Source organism: Globicephala melas, chromosome 19, assembly GCF_963455315.2.
Source record: "Globicephala melas chromosome 19, mGloMel1.2, whole genome shotgun sequence".
NCBI classification, from domain to species: Eukaryota; Metazoa; Chordata; class Mammalia; order Artiodactyla; family Delphinidae; genus Globicephala; species Globicephala melas.
In genome coordinates this window covers 31,148,363-31,171,820 of record NC_083332.1, presented here as the reverse complement: position 1 = coordinate 31,171,820, position 23,458 = coordinate 31,148,363, and the positions used below count along the sequence as shown (strand labels likewise).

At 39.6% G+C, this 23,458-nt stretch overlaps 1 protein-coding gene across 4 annotated transcripts in view; it reads left to right on the top strand.

The window, feature by feature from the left end:
- Positions 1 to 23,458, top strand: part of TOX3 (TOX high mobility group box family member 3) — a 109,238-nt gene that overhangs the window by 60,299 nt on the left and 25,481 nt on the right. For 3 of the 4 annotated variants that reach the window (XM_060288970.1, XM_060288971.1, XM_030832924.2), the window contains exons 2-3: positions 15,766 to 15,831; positions 20,126 to 20,380. In XM_060288970.1, the coding sequence (XP_060144953.1) occupies positions 15,787 to 15,831; positions 20,126 to 20,380 (300 nt within the window). In that variant the 5' untranslated portion in view covers positions 15,766 to 15,786. The remainder of the gene's footprint in view (positions 1 to 15,765; positions 15,832 to 20,125; positions 20,381 to 23,458) is intronic. The other variant, XM_060288968.1, reaches the window with a different exon arrangement.

The following is a 23,458-nucleotide window of genomic DNA, read 5'->3' as shown; positions in this document are numbered from 1 at the left end:
TGTTCCTTATCCCAGGGGCCCTATTATACAGGGTTTATTTTCAACATTAACCTTTTTTTTTCTTTTTTTTTTTGCGGTACGCGGGCCTCTCACTGTTGTGGCCTCTCCCGTTGCGGAGCACAGGCTCTGGACGCGCAGGCTCAGCGGCCATGGCTCACGGGCCTAGCCACTCCACGGCATGTGGGATCCTCCCGGACCGGGGCACGAACCCGTGTCCCCTGCATCGGCAGGCAGACTCTCAACCACTGCGCCACCAGGGAAGCCCCCTAGCTTGTCTTTTTTAAGAAGTTTCTGAGCAAAAATTTCCTCCCCTAATAGGTTGCATTTTAACTGTGGCTAGCAGGAGAATGAGTACATTTTTAGATAGGATGCACATACTGTTTTTAGTTTAACATGCAGCCTAGCTAATAGCCCTTTGTGATTGTTTTAAGATTTTTACATGTCTTACCTCCCTTGGGGTAACTTTTGCCTTTACAACTTGATATAATTTGCCTTCATATAGTTGAGTCACTCTTCTGGAATAGAATTTGGATTTTGCTGAAGTGAGTAAAATTTGATATATGATTTAAGAATAGCTGCTTATAAATTGCTGTATAATCACATCTTTTTAAATTCATGCAAAGAAATGTTAAGGTAATCTTGAATGTACTGGTGTACAACGACTGTTTGGGATTCCAAGAATAAAATGCTTCCCTTATTTAGGGATACTTAAATTCATGGTTATTTTATGTAAAATGCTAAAATAAGTTTGAGTTATACACCAGATTAACACTGACATCTTGACTGAATTCCATTATTTGTCTTCAAGATGAAAGCCAACAGTTCCTACTTTGAAGGGATTTTATTTTATGATTATGTTTAAAAATCCATTAGCCTCATACTCAAACGAATTGAAATATAGGCCTAGAAGTGGGGGGGAACCTCCTTTAAAAATAAATATAAGGTATAAAATCTTAAGTTAAGGATTTCGGGATAGCTGTTTGGGAGGAATGTAATTTCCCTCCCTCCTGCCCCAAGACCTTATCAGAAGTGGGATTTAGAGTCTCGTGTGAGCCCTTTCCTAGTAAAAGGTTTTAGATAAATAAGCAAACATAACTGGTAAGATACAGAGAACTAATGAAAGCTATACGATCGCCCATCTGGTAAAAAGTTGTCCCTGCAGAATTCAGGCAATCATAAAATCACAGAAAAATGTATGTAATCAAGATATTCTTGCAGTGTGAGCGAAAACTCCCAACCCTACACTGTAAAGCACTAGCCTTGACATGCTTCCGTAGCCAGAACAGAAACAGGGTTCTCGTACACTCTTATAATTTCTTATCAAGTATCTGAGACTTGTTCTTAAGCTTTTGGAAAGGATAGATGTGAATTAATAGACATTTATAGACATCATATGTAATCCTGTTTGATTTAAATGATTATGTATTATGTGTGCTGGCCCACTCTTATCATTGGTGATTTTTGAGTTAAGCGGGCTTCCAGTATTTGGTGTAACAAATATGACTGAGACTGGAAAATAAACACATTAAGTCACTTATCATTCTTCAGGAAGAATTTAGAGGTTTATTGCTCTTTTTAAAATGTTAGCCGTAGAAAAACGTCTTAAACTATTTCTACTTCTTGACTTATTCAAAACAGGGAAGAAACACGCAACTGAGTATTTATATAAATGGAAAGCTTCAGAGTTGACAAGCAACTAGTTGATACATATTTGAAACACATTTAAGATAATCCTTAATTGCAGTCAATAATCTTATAAGTAGCTATATCCAAAATCAGCATAATGCCCACTTGAAGAAAGAACACTGATTGTGTTTGGAGAGTGTAGAAGCAATGATCCTGTAATACGTATTTTAAAATACTTTAAATAGCTTTTGTTTATGCTTAACGTATGAACTGATCTGTATCAGGATTTCTCAGTCTTGGCACTCTTAGCCTTTTGGATGGGATAATTTTTTGATGCAGGAGCTGCTCAGTGCATTGCAGGATGTTTAGCAACATCCCTGGCTTTTACCCACTAGATGCCAGAACACTCTGGTCACGACAATAAAAACTCTCTCCAGTCAGGATCACATATCCCCTGGGGGGCAAAATTGCCCCTGGTTGGGAACCACTGATCCGTATATCTGTGTATTTGTATCTGTATATCTATAGCTTTATCTGCATCTCTATATGAGTATATTTGTTTTAGGCACCCAGACATGATATGACACAGTTTAGGAGCATTAAATTTTATACTTTAGCGATCAAAGAGTGGAAGACAATGTAGAAAATCATTGATGTTTTGACGGAATTCATACTAACTCATAATTAGAGGGATTGATTGAAATTAGAGAACACGTTGTTTTACCTTTGGTTGGTAGAGTTTGGTTACTGAACTAGAGAAATGCTGTAATTAGTTGAAATGTTTTCATTTAAAAATACTGAGGAACATTTTGCTTAATGTGTGGTTCCGTTTTTACATTTGAAATTTCATAGGGTTGTGTGAGAAGCAAGGCCCGGGAGACTGATTGAAGGTATTCAGTATAAATATGTCATGTCATTAGAGACCTGAAAGTTTGCTTTCAGTGGAAAGTCTCTGAGGTCCTTAGTCTTTTGATTGCAGCGTGAACTACAAAGTCTGGCAGTACAAGGAAAATAACTCAGATTTTATCTTAGATGACTTTCCATTTCTATTTTGTTTTAAGACTTGGCAGTGCTTTGACAAACCCTCACAGTGGTTCACCTGAATTTGAAGTGGACTGAGTCATGTGCCCAAAAATATAATGGCTTAGCTACACACCGAAGCTGCCAATTGCAAGGACCCCTGAGTTGATACTGAGGCCATATCAGTTGAGTATTTCCTGTGGGCCAGGCCATGGTGCTGCAATGGCCAGTGGGTCACATACAGCCCCTGCCCTCGAGGGAGATATGAAAATGGATCATTTTAGCACAGTGATGTACAGGTTGCCTCAGAGCTTGGAAGAAGAGAATCCAGTGCAGCCAGGGGTGGGCAAGGTGGTGCCAAGGAAGGCTTTTCCAAGGTGTTGTTTTCTTTTTTTTTCTTTCGGTTTTATTGAGATATAATTGACGTACAGCATGGTATAAGTTTAAGGTGTGCAGTATAATGATTTGACTTACATTATGAAATGATTACCACAATAAGTTTCGGGAACATTCATCATCTCATTCAGATACAAAATTAAAGAAATAGAAAACAAATTTTTTCCGAGCGATGAGAACTCTTAGGATTTATTCTCTTAATGAGTTTCATATATAACATGCAGCAGTGTTAATTATCATGTTGTATGCTACATCCCCAGTACTTATTTATCTTACACTGGAATTTCGTACCTTTTGACCACCTTTATTCAATTCCTTCTCCCCCTCCCCCCCGCCCCCGCAACCACAAATCTGATCTCTTTCTCCATGAATTTGTTTGTATTTGAAGTATAACTGACCTACAGCACTATGTTATTTCCTGTTACACAGCATAGCGATTCGACATTTCTATGCATTTCAAAATGATCACTACGATGTCACCATACAAAGATGCTACCTAGTTATTGACTATATTCCCCACACTGTACATTTCGTATCTGTGACTCATTTGCTTTGTTTTGCAACTGGAAGTTTGTACCTTTTACTCCCAGAAACCTATTTCTATCCTCCCCCCCACCACCTCCCCTCTAGCAGCCTTCTGTTCTCTGTATCTGTGAGTCTGTTTTGTTATGTTTGTTCTTTTTTGTTGTTTGTTTTTTAGATTCACATATAAATGAAATCATATGGTATTTGTCTTTCCCTGTTTGACTTACTACACTTATCACAATACCCTCTAGGTCCACCCATGTTGTTGCAAAAGGCAAGATTTCTTTCTTTTTTATGGCTGAGTAGTATTCCGTTGTATACTACTACATACACATCTTCTTTATCCATTCACCTGTTGATGGACATTTAGCTTGTTTCCATATCTTGGCTATTGTGAATAATGCTGCAATGAACATCAGGGTGCATATATGTTTTCAAATTAGTGTTTTTGTTTTCTTCAGATAAATATCCAGGAGTGGAATTACTGGATCTTATGGTAGTTCTATTTTTAATTTTTTGAGGAATCTCCATACTGTTTTCCATAGTGGCTGCACCAACTTACATTCCCATCAACAGTGCAGAAGGGTTCCCTTCCTTTTCTCCGCATTCCAAGGTGGTGTTTCCTGAGCATCCTTGTAGATGATACCTACTGTGTGCATCAGTGGATCTACTTATTATAAACGAATCCACACTAAAGTGCCCATGACAGATGAGAACTAAGTTGTTCTTCCTCCCAGGGATATTAGAATTTATTACGAGACACAGCCCTTTCTAAACCCAGCCGATGCACTACCGGTAACGGAAATTTGCATGTGAATGTCAGATCTTTGGGGGACAGGGCAGGGATCTTTCTGGTTCTTACAGTGACATCAAAGAAAGTAGCCACTTTTTCTCTCCGGATTAATGGCTATTCTTAGCTCTCATTTCAGTACTTTTCAAGAAACCAAAACAGACCAAGCACGTCTAATTTACAAGTTGCTATCATGATATAAAAGATGCCCACAGTTTGTCAAATACAATGGAAGACACACAGAAAAAACATTATTCTTACCTTCTGCAAGTTACACTCTGAAACTTTTCTTCTGCTTATTGTCGGCTGATATTCCTTCTCCTCTGTCTTCAGTCTTTCCTCTACTTGCAAACATCTGCAAGTGGCCTTTTATCCATACAGCATGTCTGAGCTAAACCTCTCCAGAGAGCAGTCTGTACTTACTGGTTCCCATATCTACTCTCCCTCTGTCCTCTCTGCCAAGAATGCATGCATCCCCGTTTCTTTGTCTGCCAGGCCAACTTTATGACAAGTAGTTTTCTCTACCAGAATGCTCTTGTCTCATAGGCAAGTGCCTACACATCCTTCATTACCCCCATTTAAATGGCTCCTCTTATTTGAAAACTTCTGCTGACTTTCCAGAGGGGGAGTGCAGCACCTGTCATGTGGCGTCCTACCTATCTTTTCCATTAAAGCTGTTCTTGGGTAGAAACTGAGTCTTATTCACATATTTTTTACCCAATATCTACTGTCTTTTATATTGTAGGCACTTAATAAATATTGCATGAAATGTTTCAATGATCCATTTATTTTTCCCACATTACCAAATTCCTACCTTTCTAGGCTCTTCACTCTCAACTTTTTTGTGTGTTTTTTTTTTAAATCATGTGTCTCTTCCATATAAGACCCTTTGCTGGGGGCTTTGTCTTACGTTACTTCTCCTTACGTAGCCCAGTCCCACGAAGTTGTATCCTTTCCTCCTTAGAAATGAGGAAACGGGGCTTCCCTGGTGGCGCAGTGGTTGAGAGTCCACCTGCCGATGCAGGGGACACGGGTTCGTGCCCCGGTCCGGGAAGATCCCACATGCCGCGGAGCGGCTGGGCCCGTGAGCCATGGCCGCTGAGCCTGCACGTCCAGAGCCTGTGCTCCGCAACGGGAGAGGCCACAACAGTGAGAGGCCCGCGTACTGCAAAAAAAAAAAAAAAAAAAATGGGGAAGCAGAAGCTCAGAGAGGTAACATGAAGCAATATACCTGATGATACCCAGCATGTAAGTGGTAAAGCTGGGACTTGAACTTGGATCTTTCTGGCTCATTCATTGACTCATGCATTCCACTGATAATACTGATACTTACTGGGGGCAGCCATACTTACACTGGGACCAGAGGAAACCACGTGGAACCAGACGAATTCCTTGTCACCACGGACTCCGTTCTAGTAAGATGAGAGACAGACGACCAAATGGGGTGAAGTCAGGCAGTGACACATCCTGTGAAGGGACATAAAGCAAGGGAATAGACAAAAGACCGAGGATGGGGGTGTATGTGCCATTGTAGCTAAACTGACCTGGGGAGGGACATTAAGCAGAAACCTACATAAACTAGTGACAGAGGGGAGAGCAGTCCAGGCAGGAAGGGCAGCAGGCACTGGCCTGGAGAAGGGAGTGAGGAACAGCTGGGGCAGAGCGCCTGGAGCTGAGCGGGCGAGAGTGACCCTCTTAGGCGGGAGTTTGGAGAAGGAACCAGCAGCCAGATCGTGTGGGAACTTGTAGCCCATGGACAGGAGGAGTAAGGATTTTACTCTGAATATCACTGTGAAGCCACTGGAGTTCTTTAGGTAGTAACACCCTCCTATGCTGTCATATAAGCCACAGCAGTTTGTAAAGCAGCTAGGCTTGGTCTGTTTTGGTTTCTGCAAGACTCTTTGAAATGTCACCTTAGCCCAGAGTACAGATAGAAAAGGGGGCTTTTTGTGCTTTAACCCATTTAGTTCTCAAAACTCCCCGGATGAGGCAAATGGTATTCTTATCCCAGCAGTAGAGATGGAAAAACTGAAGGCCACAGAGGCTAACTAGCTTGTGCACAATTACATGGCTAGCAAGTAGCCCAGCTGGGGTTTGAACTTGTCCTTAAGATGAGCTCGGTAACTTGCCTACCATCCCATAACTAGCTTGGCAGGATTGGAGCACAAAGCCGGTTAGTCTGACTCGTGATCTCAAAGTGCTGTCTGTATTTCATTCTTCCTTCTATTGCCTCTGCCCAGTCTTGGCATCTGCAACTTGGCGCCAGGCTTGCCGTGTTAACTGGTCTCCCAGCTTCTGTCTTTCCAATCTTGCACACCTCCCACTAGCTATGTGCTCAGGGGCGGGCTTTACATCTCTCTGGCTACCTCTTCCCTCCAACAAAATCCTTCCTGGACCTTCCTGTTCAGTGCATTTCAACATACTTAGACTGTCCTTCAGGGCCCTCCAGAGCCTGGCTGCAGACCGTCTCTCCTAGCTCACCCCACCTTCCCTCCATACCTAGCCCTCCCCTGCAGCCAGAAAGGTCTCTGTTTGTTCCTGGAAAGAAGCCAGTACACACTGAGGTCTGCAGCTTCGCTCACCCCATCCTCTCTGCCTGGGACACCCCCTCCTAATGCCTTCTTCCTTGGTTCAAGACGTGTTCCTCGGAAAGGCCATTCCCTTTTGATTCCGTCTCCTAAACTTGCAGACCATTTGTCCATGTCACTCACTGACCTGGCCCTTCGGTTGATAACTATTTTTGTCGTATCACCCTAACTGAATTGTCATTGCTTAAAACCAACAAACATGCCTTCTACTTCTACTTCTTGACGTCTTCAGAAAGGTAGATATAGCCCCAACCATATCCTTTTAATTAGCATCTAATAGGTACTCACTGAAGTGTTGGTAAGGCTTTTGGGAGGAAGTGAGATAAACTATAATTACACAAAAGGCACGGTCACTCCACAGCATATTTGGCCCCTTTTGGTGTGTATTTAAGGAAAATCAGCCCTTTTCCTATTTTCTGAACATTGGTGATGCTCGGTTGCTGGGCCAGTCCCAAAGATTGCTCCATATTTGCTAAAAAGAAAACTTGATTTGAGAAGCTTAATACCCTCTCCCCTACTTATATTTGTTTTTCTGATACTAAACAAGTGCAGTTGGGTTTCAGAAGTTGTTGGGACTTTTTTTTCTTTCTTTTTTTTTTCTTGCTACTTCTAATTAGTCCAGATGGCTATGCAATTCACAGACTCAAATGTGTCCAGATCATGAAAATCCAAAGGCCTCCCTGTTTGGGTAGAGTCCATATGTTTAAGCATTGTTGTTTCTTGTGTGGGTCCACAGAACGTGTTGAAAAATCTAACAGTGGAACTTGCATTTCCTACTTGGTCCAAGTTAGGATGTTTCAGTCCTTCTGGTCATGAGGGGAGGGGAGGGGGGGGGTCACCTCACAAGTGATTACTTTTTCCTCTAAGCAAGAAAGGTAATAAGAGATTGTAAATAATTGAACGAAGCCTTTATTACTCTAAACACTACATCCTGTGCTATATCAGCATTTCGGGAAGATCAACATGCAGTATACGGAAAGGTTTTTTTAAAAAAGAAATTTCTACCCATTAGCCTAAAATTAATCAGGCTCATCGTTTTCAAGTATGAGTGTATTTTAGAGTTCCTGAGAAGCCCGTAAAAAAAAAAATACAGATTTTTAAGTTCCTGCTGCCTAGAGATTCTGATATAGTAAATCCACGGTGGGGATCAGGTCATCTGCACCGTTACCAGACATCTGCTTATTCCGTGGTCCCTAGCACCACACTTTGAGAAACTCTGACCTAGACTACAAAGCAAAAATTTCAAAAACCAGGATTTTTTTCAATGAGAAAAAAATCAACTATCAAATTTAATGCTCAAATTCTTGCCCCAGTGATGTTAGATTGTTGGCTTTCTCTTTTCTTTTTGCCCCTTTTTTCACTGCAGCTTGTTTTTGGCCACTGAAGGCATCCATCCATACCACTCCAAGGCCTCTTTATCTTTTCTAGAAAAGGGTAAGTGCATTTGCTAGAATAAAGCATTTTTTTCAAGCTAAGTATCTCTAGTGTTTCAAATATTCATTTTATTAGAATGTATAATTCTTCCTATTACCACTTTTTCCCCATAAGCGTGGTTTTTGGAGGGACCTGTGGTAACAGATGCTTGGTTTATCCTCTTTATTTGAATTTCAGGTGCTTATTCTGTGCCCTGCTTGGCTTGGAGGACAATTCTACATACCATCATTTCACATCTAGAAATTAATTCATCTGTCTGTTCATTCAACTGAGATTTATTGAACACCTACTATTTATCAAACACTCTTCTTGGCACTGGGACATCAGTGTAAACAACAGATAACACATTCTTATTAAGTTTACAATCTAGTGGGGGAGAAAGACAAGAAATGTGTTGAAAAGTGTTATGGAAAAAATCAAGTAGGGAAAGAAGGGTAGAGTTCTAGAGGTGGAGGAGGGCTGCAAAGAAATTTTATACGTGGTCAGAGAGAAGGTGACATTTGAGAAAAGACTCAAAAGGAGGGAAGTGAGCAAGCCATGGGGACACTTGGAAGGACAACAGTCTGGGCACAGGAAACAGCCAGTGCAAAGGCCCTGAGACAGGAATGTGTCCGGGTCTTGAAGCAACAGCAAGGAGGCCGGCAGGGCTAGGGTAGGATAATCAAGGGGGGAGAACACTGGCAAAGGTCAGAGAAGAAATGGGGCCATTGTACTGACTTGGGCTTCTTCCCTTGGGTGAATGAGCAGCCATTGCAGAGTTTTGAGCAGAGAAGCGATGTGATCTGCCTTGGATTTTCAAAGGATTTCTTTGGCTCTGTGCTGAGAATAGACTGTGGTGGGAGCATGGCAGAGCCAGCGGGACCTGCCAGGAGGCTGCAGCAGGGATGCAGGAGGGAACGGACGGCTGGGGCCTGCCTGAATCCTGCGGAGGGGTGGCAAGCGGTCAGCTTTGGATATAATTGGAAAGATGAGCCAACAGAGTCCTTTGATGACTTGATGAGGGAAGGGAGAGAGATAGACTAGATTCAAGGATGATTTTTGGCCTGAATCACCGGAACTGAGTCACTTCCCCATCAAAGGAGATGAGGAGAGGCTGCGGGTGGAGTGGTTGGGGGAGAGGATGAGGAATTCAGTTTTGCTCACATGATTGAGATGCCTATTGACAACCAAGGGGAAGTGCTGTGGGCAATTGTATATGTGAGTCCGGTGCTTGGGAGATAATTATCTAGGAGTTTCTAGTGTATGCAAAGGTAAATAATATTTTTGAAAGTTTATTTCTTTAAAAAAAAAACTTGCTTTGTAGTTGAACCTGTTAACGTATGTGTGCATATGTATATATGTAAGTGTGTATAATTGTATATATGTGTGTGCATAATTCTCTCAATATATAATTGTATAATTAGCAGAATTATGTGTGTATATGTATGTCTGTTCTTCTGCTAATTATACCTCATAGTCCATTGTTTGCAGTTTTTTGTTTCTAGCCTATTGTTGACCCCCTAACCTTTGGTACAGACTGACTTTATTGACCGAGTCATTCTCCGTTTCCTGGTATGGCCCTCCACATTTACCTCTGATCATCATCAGTAGTATTATCATTCACCATATTGGGCTTGTGTTCACTCTTCTGGGCTTTCTATCTTGAAACAGATTACCACTGCTGAAAATGGTTAAAACTTGGTTACGTCTGGTAAGTTCTTTTCCGCGGGGCAGTTAACAGAGGCTTCGAGAGTGTGTGAGCTTAGCAGTGCAGCCTTCTCTATCATGTGACCATGCTTGGCACACTTGATCCATGATGGCACAGTTCATTCGTGTAAGCAACTTGACAGATGTCCTTACTGAGGCATCAAATTGGATGGTGTCTGCTAACAAATCTAATGGGAAAAAAGAAAAGAGAATTCAAAGGATTATCTTTTTTTTTTTTTTTTTTAGGATTAAATTTGTGCCGTTTAGCTGTTTGATACCCTGTAGTTAATGCTGCTTTTTTAGAAGCCCATACAATTCTTCACATGGGTGTCAAAATAATTTCAGTGAAAATGATGTTGTGTGGACTCATCAGGCTGAAGTCTTCGTCTTGTGATTACAGATGGGTTATTGTCTGCTGTTTCACTGTCTTCCAAGCCTTTTGCTGGACGAGCTAGACTTAACAATCTCCATTAATTTACTTTGGCATTTCACATGGCTCGTCAGGCCACAAACACGATGGTCTTTAATAATTTTTTTTTAATCCTGCAATGCTCCTTTTTAATTGATGTACTTCATAAATTGTATTTGCCAAAGCTATAATTACTCATCAAGCAGTGAAAGCAAACCTACCTCCAAGTACAATGAAGATGTTCTTTTGTGAAATTATTAAGATACAGAAGTTCGACACGCAGAGTAATTGTTTTAGCACTGCTTTATAATTATATCTTTTGGGAATGTATCTTTGGGGATCACACCTATTAGAGCCTATCAAATTGGAAAGGACCGATCATCACCAGAGCACCTCATAAATGCCCCTGCCTCACAGTGACCATTTCCCAATATATGTGAGGTCTTTAAAACACTTGGAATTGACCTATTTCTTTCATAATGTTTTTGAATGCTCTTTAGAGTGGTTAACTCTCTGTTTCACCTGAGTTTCATTTAATTTATTTGAAATATTTTGTTCTGACTCTTGAAATCGCATAGAAGAACCTTATATCATCGTGTAGGGGATCCTGCAAGGAACATCAGTGGAGAGTTACCATCGAAAAAGTTTAGAAATAGGCCAAATTAAGGTGACTTAGAATCGCGTAGAAGAACCTTATATCATTGGGTAGGGGATCCTGGAAGGAACATCAGTGGAGAGCTACCATCGAAAAAGTTTGGAAATAGGCCAAATTTAGGTGACTTAGAATCACATAATGTTGAAATTCGCATTTAGTTGATACGCAAAATGCGTAAATTTTACCATGGTGCAAAATTACGATATTAGCTTTTATAAGAAGGATCCAGGGAGAGTAAGAAAGTACTGTCAATAAAGGATTTGGAACAAGGTTTCCCAGAGTGTGTTCCCGCAAGGTGTCGTGGGGGAAACGAAAAGGAAGCGCTCCACAGCGAACCTGGGAAGGAAGTTTACCGTCTCCCACTTAAAGAAGAGTCAGGTGTGTCCAAGTAGGAACGTTGCTGTCTTTTGTGTCATTTTGTCTCCAGTGTCTTGCATGTTGTAGGCATAGAATATTTGCTGAAGAGTGAACTGCAGGACTTCTCAGAGCCTTTAACTTTACAGCAAGCACTGTGACTCATTCCAAGAGAGGGCGGTGATCCGCAGCCTTTCCCAAACTTATTGACTTTGGAACCCTTTTCTTGAGGAACGTTTTACTAGACTTAGTAAATGAGATACCCTCTGGGAAATTCAAGATTTGAGTAAGATCGTTAAAAATAAAGTTTTGAAATTGATCACTGAGTGAAATATTCAAGTTCTTTGCTGCGATTGGAACCTAAATGATACAGATTATGCAGCAGGAGGGATGTCAGACTTCATTGCTTGTATCTGTGATTTTGGGCAAGTTGCCTGACCCCGAAAAGCCTCAGTGTGTTCGTCTGTAAAATAGGGATAGTAATTATGTTTTTCTAACTCGTTCTTGGGAAAATAAATTACATTTGGTCCCACTCTGGAAAGTTAAATGAAACTATGTAGAGGACTTCACTGGGTAAACCCTTATTATCATTATCATCATAAAACACTAAGGGATAGGCCTTCCCTGGTGGCGCAATAGTTGAGAGTCCACCTGCCGATGCAGGGGACACGGGTTCATGCCCCAGTCCGGGAAGATCCCACATGCCGCGGAGCGGCTGGGCCTGTGAGCCATGGCCGCTGAGCCTGCGCGTCCGGAGCCTGTGCTCCGCAACGGGAGAGGCCACTACAGTGAGAGGCCCACGTACCGAAAAAAAAAAAGTAAGGGATAAAATCGCTCCATTTAGTTGGTTATGATAGTTAGTTGGTTATGATACATTGAAGTTAAAATGCGATCGACCTTTCTCCCTCTCTCCCTTCCTTCAACAAATAGTGGAGGGCTTCTCATATGCCAGCCATTGTTGTTAGTTCTGAGGGAGACAGCAGTGAACGCAATTAAGGCCCCTTCCCTCGTGGACCTAGGGTTTTTGTAATATAATGTGTTTACCGATGTCATGGTCTCTTAGAACATAAATTTAATTGTACACAATTCAGTTAAAGTTAACTGTTCTGAGGTCATTATATTAGAGATCTGCCCCAAAGGATCACTTTTTCTCTCAGAATTGGACCTGTTCTTACATGAAACAAGCAACACAAGATTCAGAGGTCATGTTTTAAAAGAAAATAAATAAAATTAAGCTAGCATTACTCGATAAGGTAAAGCCAGGGAAACGTGGGATCCCTTTCTTCCCGATCAGGTCCACCATGGCAGTTGGGTGGCCAGATTTAGCAAATAAAAACATACAACATGCAGTTATATTTGAATCCCCCATAAATAAAGAATAATTTTTTTTCTATAAGTAAATCCCAAATACTGCAAGGGACATACTTATACTAAAATAAAAAGTGGTATATTTAAAAATGAAATTTAACTGGGCATCCTGTATTTTTTTTTTTTTCTGACCACCCTTCCTCTCTAAACCAGGGGCCCAGCCCACTGCGCAGAAGAAAGATGATTGCAACAAGTCAACGTTTGAATCCATCTGTGCAGAGGAGATATTTTACCCCAAACAGAATAGGAACTTTTGCTTCCATTTGAAATGATTTATAGCTGTTCCCGCCTGATCGCCGAGTGTTTCCAAATTAAAAGCCATTAATTAAGGCCTTATATAGATACAAAAGATATTCGAGGAGTGCTTTGTAATTCCAGCTCAGTACTTCAGGTGAGAGCTTTTCAAATTACGTGGACCACTGGAGCCACCTGCTTGAGGAACCACGGTGGGAGCCGTCTCGTGGCTCATCAGTGCGCCACCGTGCCAGCGTTGTTACTGATTTTTCTCATTTCTCCAGGGCAAATACTAATTAATGGATACAATTCACAGCTGATTAGCTGTGGTTTCTTCAGTAATTACATTCGCATACTAACTGTTCAGAAGAGGATTTCTAACCCAGTTCTTATTTCACTCTAAGCTTAATTTGTTTTTTGAATTGTTTAGGCCCTTCGTTAAATAGCCATTTTATTTTTCTTTGTTGTTTTAGGTGCTATTAGATAATAAGTGAGTTTAATCTTTAAAAAAATGCTCGCTGATAATGAGCTGTTTGCCTTAAATGGATTTCTAATTCCCCAACAAAACCTACATTTAAATAACAGTAAAGTTGTGATACAGGCTTTCCCGAGGTTTGAGTCAGGAATTGGTATGCGGAATATACATCGTGGCCCAAGTTCTCATAAATCTCCAAAAAGAACATTCTAAATGGAGGCCCGAGATCGTAATTCTAAAATCATTCATTCATCAAAAATTCCAAGATCAGGCTTCCCTGGTGGCGCAGTGGTTGAGAGTCCGCCTGCCGATGCAGAGGACACGGGTTCGTGCCCCTGTCCGGGAAGATCCCACGTGCCGCCGAGCGGCTGGGCCCATGAGCCATGGCCGCTGAGCCTGCGCTTCCGGAGCCTGTGCTCTGCAACGGAAGAGGCCACAGCAGTGAGAGGCCCGCGTACCGCAAAAAAAAAAAAAAAATGGGGGAAAACTCTGTGTGTGTGTGTTCATGCTCCTGCTCACGTGTTTCTTTTTACTTTTAAAATGATTTTTAAAACACTTTATTGAGGCATCATGGACCTACAAAAAAACTGTACATATTTCATGTATACAACTTGATGAGTTTGGAGATAAGTATACATTTGTGAAGCCATCGCCATGTGTTTTTGATATCACGTGCCTTCAGAGAAACTAGATAAAGGGCTTTCTTAAGCGCCACAAATACATCTTTCATAAATCCTTATGAAGATACTTATCCAAATGAATCTGAGGGCTCATTGTGTGAGGATGTATTTAGGTGGGATTTTACAGGGTGGGATTTGGCTTCTGCAGACCATAACAGCGTTCTGGAACCCTTAGAGCCTTCCGTATAAATTCTGCTTGGTTCTTGGATCCTTGATATGAGAAAGTGCAGCGTGTCAGTCCCGCTTCTGTGAACGAATCCTACAGGTTCAGAGTCAGAGGATGAGAGCCTCCCAGAAATAAGTGCTTGTGGGTTTATTGGGAGGAAGATTATGTGGGTCTTTCATATCTATGTGTCTGTATCTATATTTATTCTCTGTATTTATCTGTGTGTTTGTATCTATCTGTGTACCTATCTCTTTGGGAAAATTGTGCCTTTTACTTTAAATAATTACTAGCTCTATTTATAATAGAGAATGGATATACATTTCACCCTGTGGAGACCAAGCCTATGTGTTATTTGATGCATGAAAGGAAGGAAATAATACACTTTATAAAAAGAAGGGCATTCTTTTACCATTTAAAAATCATGAAAATAATATAGCTCCGGATAATTATGCTCACAGAGCCTTTCCACATTGCCAGACTGATAAGAGAATGTTTAAAGCAACAAAACGTTCCTACTTAGACCATCTGAACCTGAAAATACGTTTCTGCCAAAATCCAAGTTTTATATTTTGATAACAGGTCTCTAGAAGGAAAGAGCTTATGTCTGAAATGCTGATACAGTCTTATTTGTGATGGCCTGAATGGGCTATTGTGTTAGGGAATTAAATAAAAATTGCTGTGTTCATAGGATCCCGCTTATATGTTAAACCTCTTTGCACTTAATGTTACATTGAGAGATTAAATACCACTGTTTTCAACAGCTCTGATGGATATAGATATCGTTTTAAACCCTGGAGATTTAAAAAATACTCTTTAGTCTTATTATTTATTTATATTCATGCCACACCCCATTCACGGGAAAATAGAATTTGAGTCCTGGGAATTGAATTCTATTCACTCTAATTCACATTTTAACCTACCCACACTTGTGACATCTGTTCTTGAAAAGTAAGCTATGAAATCCCAACATGCTTTAAAAATGTGTCAGGGTGATTTTCTTGGAAACTCTTTTCCTGCTAACCTCTGACAAATGCCAGTTCGATAAACAACACCCACTAGTGACCAGTTGGCCAAATGTTTACAATTGTCTCCCTTTGCTATTAGTCTCGTTGAGAAACAACACTATTTTCTAGAATTATCGCGTTAGCTTAACTCGGTGCTTTATTTTCTGAGGGAACCAGCCGACAGCATATAGCATAGTGCTCTGAAATCTGTCACAGTTCACATTGGGTCCGAGTGAAACCACCCTTTTATCTCACAACACCAACATTCTTTCCAAATCCCATCTAAGCAGTAAGTAAACCCCCAGAATTCTTTATGATGTTGCATATTAACATAAAACGATCTGTTTTCTTTCAGTTTGGAAATAACAATAACTACATGAATATGGCTGAAGCAAACAACGCTTTCTTTGCAGCCAGCGAGGTAGGTGTCTGCCTTAATGTATCTGTTCATGTTTTGTGTGTTATTTAGATCATTTAACAGGCTTGAAGGAAAAAGCCAAGTATTGAATTTATCTTGTTATTACGTGGCACGAGGTAACGACTTTGGACGAAAAACGAGAAAAACCTATTGGAAAAGAAAATAACCTGACAAGTCTTTATCACTCGTCCATAGGCTGTTAGGAACGTTAGTAATTCACATACACATCTCTTGATGAAAAGAGTATAGATGCAAGCAAAAGTAAGTATATAAGAAAGGATAGAATATCTATCCAAACTATATTTGGAAACTAGGATGGAAGGGACTCCTAATAGAAAATATTTAAACTTCACACAGCTCTGGGGATAATTTCATTAAGTTGACATGGTTTAGGAACAGTGTGGCAGAACAGTATTACAATTTCTGGGGTCTTCAGTGAGAGTGGTGTAAAATGAGTGTTTTTGTTAGATTCCCACACCCGAGTACGGTGCCTGGCACATAGTAGTTGCTCAATAAATATGTACTGAATGAATGAATGAATGAATGGGCATGCTCCAAGACTCGGCTATAGCTAGGAAAATCAGTCGATGGATTTGAAATGCAACACCATGGTGGCTCTGAGTTTGTCTGCAGTTTACCAGTGCCCATGGAACAAACATATTTTTGTTGCTGTTTTCACTGCCCTTCCCTACTTAGTGACTTAAGGCTGCTGTCTTGGTCTCATTGGCCTGCCCTCCAGAACAGCCTCCATCTTGATTAGATCAAGAAAGAGCGACATATGTATATGTGTATAACTGCCTCACTTTGCTGTGTAGCAGAAAGTAACACAACATTGTGAATCAGCTATACTCCAATACAAATTTTAAAAAAAAAGAAATGGTTTCTTAAAAATGGTAGACTGTGAGATTTAAGATTTTAAAACAAGCACAAGCAGAAGTGAAATTGGTCCAAATGGAACATTTCCTCTTGTGATTCCTGTAATAAAAAGTCTTCATTTTCCAAATACATTCAACTATAGGAAACTGGACCAGCTTGACCCCAGAGAATGAAAATCATAATGGCTTCGTAAATGATCTCAGTTACAGGGAAGCAAGTGGTATGGAAGAATTTAACTTGGAGAAATTAGTAGAAAAAGTTGGGGAATCGAGGACTAAGGGTATCCGTAGATGAATCATTTTTGCAGTGACCATCATCTCTCTAACCAAGGATGCTGCCTGGATAAGGGAATATTGTTTGGCACTGGCTGCTGTGTTGTTTGTGATAATGAGCACAAACCCCATCTGTAAGGACAACATGATGTTTCATTCTGTAGGATTTTTTTCCCTCCATTTGAATCAAACATTGATGAAAGCTCTACTGCCAGCAGCTGTTCAGAGACAATTTAATTCCAGCTGTGATAATTCACCGTGTCAGACATTGGCTGTTATATGTTGATACAACAGTTCTCCAGATTTGCATTTTTATCAAAAGGAACAAATGTTTTGAACATTTCGGTACAGATGGTATTTAATCATGTACATACTACTTTAACATGTACAAGGTAAACACTGGAAAGTCAGTATCTGCAAAAAGTAATCATATAAACTCTAACTGATTAATCTGATATTGGTCATATGGCCTAGTTGCAAAAGTCGATGTCTTTTTCTTTGGTTGCTGCCATACTTGGTTATTTTTATTATCTCAGATAACCAATGTTGCGATGACTCTTTTCTCTAAGGAATGTTTAACTTTATATTTAATGGATTACCGCTCTTTAAAAGTCATTTAAAATTTTAGCATTTTCTTAGTTATATAATGTAATATTATGGTATTATTTTATTAGGTTATGAAATAGTAATATATTAAATTCTAGCTCAGAATTAATTTGTCTTTTAAAAAATATACTGGAGGAACACATAATATGTAAGATCTCTCTTTATTCCTTAACAGAAATAAAAATGACAACCTCCTTAATTTTAACTGCCTCACTTAAGACATGTTAGAATTTAAGAAGTAATCTTATATAATTATTTCACTGTACATCTTTTCTTGAACAAAAAATAAAGCCCAAGTAAATGTTAATGCACTATGTTATAGTATGTGCCTAATTTCCCAATCACTGCATTAAAAGTAAATTTATTTGTTTTTTTTAACATTTTAACGAGTACAGACTAATTCAGGAAGACTTTAGGTTTGATGCTGTAAAGTCGAAATTGTGCCTGAAACCGATCCCCTTCCCATAGGTATCGCCCTGTAGATAACACTACGGGGACCAGGATGCTCTGAGTTTGAAATTCACACATTTGCTTTATGTTTTCTGTCTGTGTCATGATTACCCTGACCATTTTTAAAGTACTTTAAATATTTATTGAAATAATATTTCAAGTGTTAATTACAGTGGTAATGAAAACAGCCAAATGCCACATATCAAGAATGAGTGTTTATCCGTATTGTTAATGTGATATGTTAGATTTCATTAAGCAGTAATGGGGTAGCAAATGAGTCACAAATTACAGTTGCATCTGTTACTAGACCACATTAGTGCCAAAATAACGGCAAATGCAGCCATAGGGTTACATTCATTAGCCAAACACGCTTGTGGCCAATTCATCCCTTTGTGTTTGAGAACTCGGGGTACCACAGTCAGAAATTGACATCCTTGGGGGGGTCATTATTGGAATAAATATGTCAGAAAATCTAATATTTCATTCTAGCTTTCAAATGTGTTATTATGCTCTAATGTTTTGCATCTATTGAATCTGCTAAGAACCTCAAGATGTTCAATTGTCTGCCATAAACTCCCATAGTGTGACCTCTTTATTTCTGGTGAGATACAAATAGTAGTTGACAGGTTCTATAGGCAAGAAATGTTTTTTTTTTTCCCCTTGCGTTTGTTTCTATTTTCTCTCAGATGGTTCTTAGGTTACATCATCATTGATAGCTTGAAGAAGGATGATTTTCAGCTCTTAATTAGTTCTTTTAACCAGTTACAACAGATTCAAATTATGTGGTACCAATTCATTCTTCAAAAAATGCTATTAGTAATAAATGAACTATAATGTTGACCCTCTGAGCTAGGAATAAAAAGTATCTGAGCTGTCCCTGAAGCCCTTCACCCTACAAAAAAAATATTCTAGACCTTGACCCTTCTCCCTACAAAATCCAAGTTCTATTTTAAGAAAGACAATTCATGGGGTTCAGCAAGGCAGCCCTGATTTGCATCCCAAGGCCCTATGTGAAAACACTATCTTTGAGAATCTAAGTAGCCGTGAAGAAAACAATGCATTATTTACTTAGGTCTTGAGAAGTAACACATGTCTAGGTAATTGAGCAACATCCATGGAATTAGAACATTTCTATCAATATATCTCTATGCTCGTTCTATGGTCTTTAAAAGCTGAAGACTGGGGCTTCCCTGGTGGCACAGTGGTTGGGAATCCGCCTGCCGATGCTGGGGACACGGGTTCGTGCCCCGGTCCGGGAAGATCCCACATGCCGCGGAGCGGCTGGGCCCGTGAGCCATGGCCGCTGAGCCTGCGCTTCCGGAGCCTGTGCTCCGCAACGGGAGAGGCCATAACGGTGAGAGGCCGGCGTACGGCAAAAAAAAAAAAAAAAAAAAAAGCTGAAGACTGGAAGAAAAGTGTTCTGATAAATACATATCAAAATCTTCCTATAAAAGAAAATAACTCTCCTTACAATTTAAATAAAAGCCGTGGATATATGTACTCTGATAATCCTTATATGAAATGCTTTATTACAAACAGTAACAATTTCCGTGGAAGCATCCATTGCACTTGAGGATATACCAATAAGGAAATTTAAAAAGCAAACCATACATTCAATATCACTTGTTTTATATGTTGTGGCAGAAAGTAAATATGTGTAATGTTCACTTCTGGATTAATGTCGTATGTGTGCTCCACAAAATCGTCAGCATTTGATGAAGCATGTGGATAATGTAAGCGTTTGAGCCGTTTCACTAACATATCAATAAAGTGGTAATTTGTTATATAGCCAAATCTAATGTCGCTGGTGCTCCAACTAACAACAAAGACAGATGTTGCTAATTAAGTACGCATTAAAAAACTGTTAATACTGATACTCCATTAAAATCATATGATAATGAGACTCAAATCTTTAATCAGAATGATCAGCAAAACTTTATATATGGAAATCTGTGTTTAAGGTATTTTCATTTGAGAAATCAATATTTGGCCTAGCTCTGTAGTATTTTCATGCGAAATCTTTCGTTTTCCGTCCAAGGAGAAATAAGATATAGGAAGAGAATATGAAGATATCTGTATTTTGTTTCCTTTAGCAGACGTTCCATACACCAAGCCTCGGAGATGAGGAGTTTGAAATACCCCCGATCACGCCACCTCCAGAGTCGGACCCCGCTCTGGGCATGCCTGATGTCCTTCTACCTTTTCAAGGCCTCAGCGATCCGTTGCCTTCCCAGGGAAGTGAATTCACGCCCCAGTTTCCCCCTCAAAGCCTGGATCTTCCTTCCATTACAATCTCAAGAAATCTCGTGGAACAAGATGGCGTGCTTCATAGCAGTGGGTTGCATATGGTAGGCAGCAAATTTACTGCTTGAAAGTGTTTTAGTTATCGTTTGTCCTTCTCAGGGTAAAGATCTGAGAGCCCATGTGTCATAACATGCTCGTGCCTATCCACCGGAGGACGTGTGGATTGTTCCTCCCAATGCCGTTTAAATGCAGGTAGTGGATTAAGCCCTGGTGTGGGACAAGAGCGCGCTGGGTTGGTTGACTTGAAAGAGGAGGACCCAACAAGATCCTTCTGGTTTGAAATGAGTTTCTGAGAAGTCTGATTCATTGGTTTGAAAGCAGCCCATCTCCCCTTGCCTTTGGTTTGACAGAGAGGTGTACTTGAGTCGAAAGTTTGCCCAGGAGAGTTTTTAGAAATGGAAGCCCTTATCAAGTGCCCGGGTCTTTTGCATTTGTTGGATCAAAGCATCACGTTTATGATACATGATTTGCTCCTATCTGAGATGAAATATCAAACTGTGGTACACAGAAAGGGAGAAAGAATAATTGCTTATAACCAGCAGAGAAAAATATAGAGCAGGTTATTGTGTGAAGTATACCTAATTGTGGTATTTATTGTCGTAAACATCAAGTAAGGCCCTCCAGAGAGCCAAGGTTACTAATGCAATAATTTTGGTTCTGTTTTTCTTAGTGTGCAATTATAGTTAGCAATCACCAGAGTAAATCTGCTTAAGTATTTTAAGCTCATCTGCTGGGATTGTTTTTTTTTTTTTTTTCTCTACCATAGTATGTAGTGCATTTGTGTCTATCTAGGTGAGGTACTAGGCAGACATTTTAAAACAAGATTAATAGTTTATAGGGCTTTTTTTTTAACCCTGATCAAATGAAACAGATGTGTTGGTATAACAAAAAACAATTCCTATTGCTTGTTTACATATTTCCGTGCACATTATGACCATGCCAGCGATGTTTATTGGTTTCATTGTTAATTCCCCAGATAACAACAGATGATTGCCGAATATGTAGTGGATTAGCAGTGCAAAGATTCAGCGTGCTCTCTGAAATATAAGATTACTTTCCCAAATAGGATTGCGGCAACATAATTTTCTTTGCCTGTGATCTTTTGTGTCTGAGCTGAACATCAGGGTTTTTATTTTTACTTTTTTGTCAGAAAAGAATGCAGGGAACAGTCGGGAAATGGTCATTAAGTATTCATAAACGTTCTTCGCCATCACAAATAATTGTTTCCTGTGAACTTTCTTACATTTTTGTCCCTTTGACACTGGAAGGGAGGGTTCTGTCCTCTGTTCCTCTATAATGAGGCTTGCAATGTTGTGCCTGGAAAATAATAAAAATAAAAAGGGTGTTTAGGCACCAAGAGAGTTTGCCCAGGGTTCACCATTATTCATAGATGCTCAGCAAGGCTCATTTAAGTTAGGGAAATAGGTAAAAGACCATATAATGCATGCTAAAATGTGTGCTTTATTAAATTGGTAAATATTTATTAATAATATAAGAATCTGCCTTTAAATTAAACATCTGATGAATTACCTTGCCTTAAAGCTATAAAACTGTTATTGCTGCTATAAAAAAAAGTGTAAAGGAGGCATTTTGACTATGAAATTTCATTTCATGGTCAATTGAATTTACTATATTGGAAAGAACTAAAGATGGAATCATAAAATAATTATGATATTCACATACACTTAAAGAACAGTGCTTTCACGGGCTGGCATTGGAAGAGAGGACTCAATTTTTAATGCTTCTTTTGTAATGTATTGCTAATCACTCAAGCCGTTGAATTATTTCATTGATTTTTAAAAGTATGAGTACTTTAGCCAAGTGCAAATTGTTGTCATGGTATTTACATGGACCTCATCACATTTATTGGAGCCTTTCTGAAGTTTTGCTGAACCCAAATGATATTTATTTTGGCTGGAAACAAACTAATCTTGTTGAAAATTCTAGTAGAATTTCACCTTGAAGAAATGTCATGGGATTTTAAATCACAAATGTTGGAAAAAATAAAATGTACCAGGACAGAATTATGATGAATACAATGTGTCGTTGGCTTTGTTCTATGTACTACCTGACATGTTCACCTATAAACTTGAATTCAGAATCGCCAGAGGCATGGTTAAAAATAGGTTATGTCAAGGTTCTTCTATATTTCCCTCCGGGTACCGAGGTGGCTGGCGACATCATAATGCTCCACAGCAGCTCCTCGGAGATTTCCCTTAGGAAGGTCACCAGAAAAATAATAAATAATACTTTATACATCATGCACTCGGCTTCCCAGTGTGCACCGGCTATCATACCTTAGGCAAGTAAGAAGTTTTATTATCCAAATGAATATGGCTGTCTGTTAAGGATTGCTATGGTGAATTAAGACTTTCATATAAGAAGAAAAGCCAGCTTGTTTATGGGGTATTGAACCAGCTTTTCTTCAGAGCTTCACTGGTTTTCCTTTAGAAAGAGTGACAGTTTGTCACATTACTGATTAGCTGCATTTTTGTTGGCAACCGGCACAACATGTTTATCTTCCTTAAGTTTCTGCCATTATATTTAAAAAACAGAAAGCAGGAACAAAAAAGAAAAGGGGGGATTAAAAAGAGTCTAATGATTAGCATTCCCATTTCAAAATATGCAAATAATGCCCTGGTATTCAAAAGCGAATTGTTGAAAAAATTGAAAGTCGATGCATTTGTGACTTCAAAGAACAACCTTGATTTGCTTGTTGTGGATATGTGTATTTTCACACAGGGTGTCGCTGGCAAGTTGAAATCAACAGTCATAGTTTGGTTACCTCTAAGCATTATTGTCAGTTTAGATGATCATCTGGAAATTATTTTAATCTACAAAAGATTGCAATCCTAAAACTCTACAACGTGCGCTCCAAAAGGTTTCTTTCTTTTTTTTTTTTTTTTTAACACCTCTCTATAATCTGCCCAGCCTGCTGAGTAGCATTGACATCAGTAGTACATCAATTTCAGAAAGTGGATTATTTTTACTAGACAGCTATTGTGACATATTGGGTCAGTCATAAATGAAAGATATTCATGCAAGCATGCAATACTTGTAATGAAGTCTCACTCTGACCTTCTGTATGATTGATTCTGTAATTTAGTTTTCTCAGGCAGTGC